The sequence below is a fragment of the Crassostrea angulata genome, chromosome 7 (genome assembly GCF_025612915.1).
Source record: "Crassostrea angulata isolate pt1a10 chromosome 7, ASM2561291v2, whole genome shotgun sequence".
In the NCBI taxonomy this organism is placed as follows: domain Eukaryota; kingdom Metazoa; phylum Mollusca; class Bivalvia; order Ostreida; family Ostreidae; genus Magallana; species Magallana angulata.
In genome coordinates, this window is record NC_069117.1 from 41,261,641 (window position 1) to 41,268,511 (window position 6,871).

General features: G+C 30.2%; 1 protein-coding gene across 1 annotated transcript; it reads left to right on the top strand.

The window, feature by feature from the left end:
* Window positions 1–1,235: 1,235 nt before the first annotated feature.
* Window positions 1,236–6,520, top strand: LOC128155573 (helix-loop-helix protein 15-like). Its single transcript, XM_052817340.1, has 2 exons — window positions 1,236–1,375; window positions 5,394–6,520. The coding sequence occupies exon 2, from the start codon at window positions 5,394–5,396 to the stop codon at window positions 5,799–5,801; it is 408 nt and encodes a 135-aa protein (XP_052673300.1). The 5' UTR covers window positions 1,236–1,375; the 3' UTR covers window positions 5,802–6,520.
* The last annotated feature ends 351 nt before the right edge of the window (window positions 6,521–6,871 follow it).

Genomic DNA, 6,871 nt, shown 5'->3' on the forward strand with positions numbered 1-6,871 from the left:
ACATTATGTTAAAACCTTTATTAACTGATCAACGCAACACTGAGTCTTTTTTGTTACCATTTTCTTGTTGACGTAATAAGGACAGTTACACCTCATACATATACTTCATGAAACGCTGATTGTTTCATTTTCATATGTGATCATACATGTTTTGTATTTCTTTATAAAGTAGTCTTATTCGTATCAAGTGTTCCTTTTCCTTCTTTCTTATATTAATTTTTATTTGGCTTTAAGCTCGCAAATATTGAAAGTAAGTGGAAAATTATATTTCTACCCTATATTGCCTTTCCAAAGTGCGACCTGATTTTCTGTTTCCATTGCATCATTTTGATTTATGATATTTTTGACGCAAACGACAGAAATTGATATTTGCAAAAGATGAAAGAAAAGTATGTGAATGAAGACTGTGGCAAAGTCGGTCTTGTCTGATTAAAAGCTCTTGGCTCAGATGTCTTTACGGACCCACCTCTTTAATGCGTAAAGGAAATTACTCTCGGCAGCTGTCTCTCTCTATTGACACAAAACCATGTTTTTCTTCAGGTATAGGGTTGTTGTATATTAGTGTATTAGAGAATCAAGCGTAATTAACTGATTCTCTACTTTATTTTACAAGATGGATACAGATTGGCAATAAAGAATTAATTACTATATAAGCTACGTTTACATTATATATAGTTTTTTATTTTCTTTTTTTTTTTAATGAATTCATAAAGATTTCAAAATTTTATTTTTGATATACAAAAATGCATGATAAATATACAAAAATATACGCTAAGCATAATTACGACGCAGTTGGTGTTATGAGGAAGTAACATAATAATCAAGGAAATAACAAATTTTAGAAAATTATTAATCTGATTTCATGGAAGAACTTGTAATATCTATATTATGGAGTGTATGTGTTATTTCTAAAAGTAATACTTCATCATAATGACATGCTGTCAGACCCTTTCATATCAACAAAATATCAAAAGTACACCCGACAAACTGGTAAAATTTATGATACATTAATAATGGTTTTGAACAAAATAAATGCCATTTCCGGAAAACTTAATTAGCGTAAAATTCCTAACCATAATGTATAATTACTACGATGTGTCCATTTAAACCAAATTAGGCTCTTCTTTGAATGTCGTAAAAGTTTTCTAAGACAGACAAAAATCGATAGCTTTACAAGCATCCCGATGGCAGAGACATCTTGCAGGAGCCAATGAGATGAGCCTTCTTACAAACCACACAAGTACATAAAATTTCACTTCCACCTCAAGATGCAGGCCGAATGTTTCTTCGAAAAGCTTAAAACATTGAAATAAGATATTCTTTCAGATTTTTATTAATTTAAGAAGAGCTGGACATTTCGCACTGAAGAAGAAAGGTAATATATCGTTCTTTAAATTTCTTAATTTAGGTATTATAATAATTACGTCGATTTGGTTTTTTTATATGCACGCACTTCTTTAATAAATGTGAAAGAAAACAAAAAATAAAAAAAAATTGATATTGTTCTATTATTCTCAGTTTAACTGTAATTTCAAATATCAAAAAGACAAAGTTTTCTATCAAGTTGGGATTGTGAGATTTTTTTTTTCTTTTTTCAATAACCTTTTTCGGATTTAAGAAATATACGTACATTGTTCTAAAAACGTGCATTTTTGGTTTTTAAAAAGGGGAGAGAAGAAAGGGATAAAGATTACTTTTAATTAAGCATAATAACTAGAATGTATAATAAATATGAATTAATCTTAAAAGAACATCTTTTTCATTGTATAAATAATATACTACAGAATTAAATTCCTTTCCTGTCCTTGCTATCAAAAGTATTCAATTTTGTAAAGCATTCCTTTATCAGCTGTAGATATTTTCATGGCAAAATAATGAAACATTGAAAATTAGAAAAAAGGCAATATTTTGATTAAAAATTATTTTATTTCATTGATTTATTGCCATTTCCTCTATTTTTATTCGTCTATCTATTTTTTAATCTGTGTACCGGTATTTTCTGTATTACTTTAAATTCGAAAACAAGCTTAAATACACAATACACTGTGTTTATATTCACATGTATTTGTGTCAAAGACGATTATTTTTGCAACGTATATATATATATATATATATATATATATATATATATATATATATATATATATATATATATATATATATATATATATATATATATATGTTGCAAAAATAATCGTCTTTGACACAAATACATGTGAATATAAACACAGTGTATTGTGTATTTAAGCTTGTTTTCGAATTTTCGAATATCTATTTATTCCTCTATCTCAATTTTTTTTTCAAATTCTTATACAATCTTTAACAGACTATACATATATATATTCACGTGCATTCGATAATTTCTTTAAACAAATAATTTGTCGTGTTTCTTATACAATCGGACATTGTCGCATTTGAAGTACAAAAGCTATTGACAGTTTCCCCAACCTATTATTTCCTCTAAACATCATCAAATCAGCGGCTAACATCTTAATCCACCTCACGCTGTTTTATCTTTGTCGCTAAAGACAACTAAAGACAATTCTGGCTGCTCGATCCGATTTTATTTGACAAAGACATTAAACACCTTATAGAGTATTAAATAAGGAACAATAAAACAAAACAGCTGATCGACTTCTTAATGATAGTTTTATAATAAATTTTTCCGTTGGAGAATTGGGGGATTTCAGTCAATCTAAGAACATTTAGGAATATATCATGACATTTTTTTCCAAAAATAAATTCATTTTTTTAATCATAACTTATTTACATACCGTTTAATGTTACATATATATGTATTTTTGAAATAGGTTTTGTCACAAAAAGTGTTTTTAATTAGTTTCCCAATCTTTAATTTCAATAAAGTAATATATGAAAAGAACAAAAATAATTTTTGTATTTAGATAAAATATATATATATATATATATATATATATATATATATATATATATATATATATATATATATATATATATATATATATATATATATATATATATATCTGTTTTTAGATAATGATATATCAAAATGTACATAAAATATAACAACTCAAAGATTTTTACTCTGAAATGGCTTTTTTATGGGCAAGAAATTAAACAATTTACTGAGAAAAAAATGGTATTGAAAATAGGGAGGGATTGTTAAAAAGCATATCCTCGAATTATTATCTTAAGTAGCATAAAACAATTTGCTTTTAAATTACTGATTTTTTCCGTAACTATAAGTCCTTTTTTCCATCATAATTTTGTTATGCCGGCATCTATCAAATGCTTAAATTCCATGCCTTTTCATTAAGCAAAATTGAGCTATGTATTTGGTATATCATAAATTTCTAAACGAAGCACAGTCATTGATGTTAATCTAATAAACTACAATTTAAAGGGTTTTACTTATCAGACTTTTGAATCTGTTAAAATGTATTTTGCGTGTATAACATCATTTGCAAAAAAAAAAAAAAACATGAACAACAATTCAATCAATATTATTGTAAAAACAAGTCAATTCTTTCGTTTTACTTTGGATTTAATATAACATTTACCGAAAGAACAATGTAATCTGCACATGGTTTCTTATGTTCTTAATTTCTTATTACGATCATCTTAAAACAAGGGGATTCAATCTTGACATGTTGCTTCAAGCAAAAATCTTTGATCTAAACATTTGAATTTTCATTTAGTCTTTCATTATGTCCATTTCGTTCAAACATTTGATGCCAGCTTGCCTTAAGCTAGAATTAGCTCTTCGTTTATAAAAACGAAACAATTAATTTAGGTATAAGAAATTGAAACAGGCATGTGAACAAACCATTAAAATTATTTTATGAAGCGTGATTGCAATAAATACAAAAAAACCCTGCATCATGTTCAAAGCGTGCACCTCTGTGTTTTTTCTTTCTTTCTTTTTTAAACATGCATTATATATAGTTTATTGGATAGGAGTATTTTTAATGAATAAATAGAGTCAAAACGTATCATGAAAAAAGATCTATTCGTGATTAATTAGAATTAGATTACTCTTAAATATTGCTTCAGATACGCATGAGAGAGAGAGAGACGGAGAGAGAGAGAGAGAGAGAGAGAGAGAGAGAGAGAGAGAGAGAGAGAGAGAGAGAGAGAGAGAGAGAGAGAGTCTGGTGAACCAATGATTAGTGGGCCACACGGATCCTCATCTGACGGTTCCGACACAAATTAGACCCGGACCAAATATCGCTAATTAGTTTGACACGTATTGGTGTGGGGCCCATGATTAAGTTGATTTATTTACCGGCAAACAGATCAGGTTCACTTTCGATCTCTTGGTCTTGTTAAGCCTTGATGTTTCATACGTTAACATAGCTGGAAGTGGCTTGCCCTTTTTTCGCCTTATTGCATTATTTGATAATTTCAATAAAGAGGCATCAAAGGTAACATACAAAACTCCGGAGATATTCACTATCTTTGAATTGTAACTTTGCACGAAATTCTGTGAACATTTCAAAGTGTGATATATCCTGTATATATTTTTCGAGCAAAAAATATGTACGATTGGAGAATATGTAACCATATCACAGGTTTCTAGTTTGAATTGACAGGATCAGTAGGATTTATATGGAAATCTAAAATAACACCACAAAGAATATTGTTTGAATAAAAATATAATCTTGAATTCTCAAATTAACCAAAATTATTTTTGGAATTTTCTTTAAGCTAATCAATGTTTCGTATCCACAATGACTTTATGATGTACTTTTGTTTAATTTTCAAAATAAAATTAGTTTGAATTATTAAACGTTTTCAGTTAAAATTCCCATTTAAAAATTCAGCGCAGAAACTATGATATTTTTGGGGTAATAGTTAACAAAGTTAACATTTAGAATAAAGAATATTTTTTTGACTTCCTATAAATAAAATTTGTCTTTTGTGACTCTTACAAAAAATGCCGTTTCCAGACATGAACTAAAAATTCGTCCAGAACTACTGAACAATGGGGAGAGCCGAGTGAATTACTGTCAGGGGACTATCTGTCCGCGTGAATTAGAGAACCCGATCTAATAAAAGACTCATTCACACAGGCACACTGCGGCTCATTAGATTATTTTGTCATTACGATGACAACAGGTATAATTTAATATCACCCCTCCAGTTCCCGTCCGCGAGGCACACGTACTGATTAATAAATAAATACCTTCCTTATTAACTTTCTCCAATATTGTAAAATACTATGTGCAGTTTACGCAGCTTCACAAATTATTTCACATACACATCTATTTGTTAGATGTTGTCTGTATTTTATATTTCTACTAACGGAAGTTTTTTTTTAATGATAAATGGGTGTAAAATTTTTAAAGAACAGTCGCGGCTATTCTCATTTATATTTTCTTCTTTAAAAATAATCAATTTTTTTTTATTCGCAGATGAAGGATTTCGGTGAAATTAATTCAAAACTCTATTCTGACTCCTTCGTGGTTGGAAATTCCATTTCCATCTTAGAAGACACTTCGGCATACATCACGGAGAGTGAAACCGATGACACTTTATTCATACACCAGGACATGGGCATCAAGCAACGCAAGACAAGAGACCAAGAAAACTTTACCTTGACCCGCGAGGAGAGGAGACGAAGGCGCCGCGCCACCCAGAAATATCGCACCGCCCACGCTACCCGGGAACGCGTCAGGGTGGAGGCTTTCAACTACGCCTTTGCGGACCTTCGAAAACTGTTACCCACCTTGCCACCCGATAAGAAGCTATCTAAAATAGAAATTTTGCGATTGGCGATTTGTTATATATCATACCTTCAACATGTTCTGGATATGGCTTAGCTCAAACTATAGAGTTGGAAGTTTGGTTTTTTTTTTCATTCAAGCATTCGGCAGGATTTTATTAAAAACGTTGCTTTGTTGCAACTCGCCATGGCTATTGTTTATTGAAGAGTGGCAAACCCTAATTCCATGCACGGCAGATGAAATATAAGCCGGATACTTAACGATTTTGTCGTTTTAAGATGGTTTTAGGAATTAAGGAATCCAACTGTCTCTTTGTTCTAATTAGGAAGAATTTGTAGCCATTGCTACATCCCCGGAATAACCGCTGGGGGAAAATTCGATACTTTCCGGCAATGAAAAGATACTTCTTATCCCCCGAAAGCGGCTTAGAGTTCTCCTCGCCGTTTATTCGACAGAGGATTTTAATTGGTACTGTAATTTCCTAGTAATTGAAGGCGGCGAAGTCTTCCGTTGGACATAAAATGTGGGCGGATCTCGCCATATGTTCAATTGAATAAAATGTAATTATCGCTTACTCTCACGTGAGTTTGGTCGCTCACCACGTGTCGCGTAGATTTCCTTCATTGTCAATAACCTAAACAATGATAGAATTCTATTCCTAGGAAAACGTATACTTTTACCTTTTAGTTTAACGATTGTTGAACTCTCGATTCTAATCTTTGTTATAATTTTCTGCAAATGAAATCCTTTATGTTAAACACGATTTTGATTGTTAATGAATAAACAACGTAAATACATGTACGTATTAACATATATGCAGATGTTTTCCATTTAAAAAAAAATAAACAACCCATGCTGCTTTTAACATGAGCTTTCTATATCATAAACATATATCATTTATACCACAGAGCCAGAAAATAGAATTTAATAAACCAATTGAATGGAGAAACAGTATTAGTAGTTTTACATGGTTCAAAGATTATACCTATTCTAAAAAATATTTTGATATCAATAAAACAAAAATGATACGCTTACATGTACTTCTATATAGCTGTAGATGAATAACTCGGATTAATTTCCGTAGAAAAGGAGAAAAGTTATATGCATTTCAGCTTATAGTTTTGAAAATCTTTTTTTTTATTTCATCGTGACTTAAAGATGGACTG

Bases quoted from the DNA above. Each gene is read 5' to 3' on its own strand.
- LOC128155573 (XM_052817340.1), top strand. From the start codon at position 5,394: ATGAAGGATTTCGGTGAAATTAATTCAAAACTCTATTCTGACTCCTTC.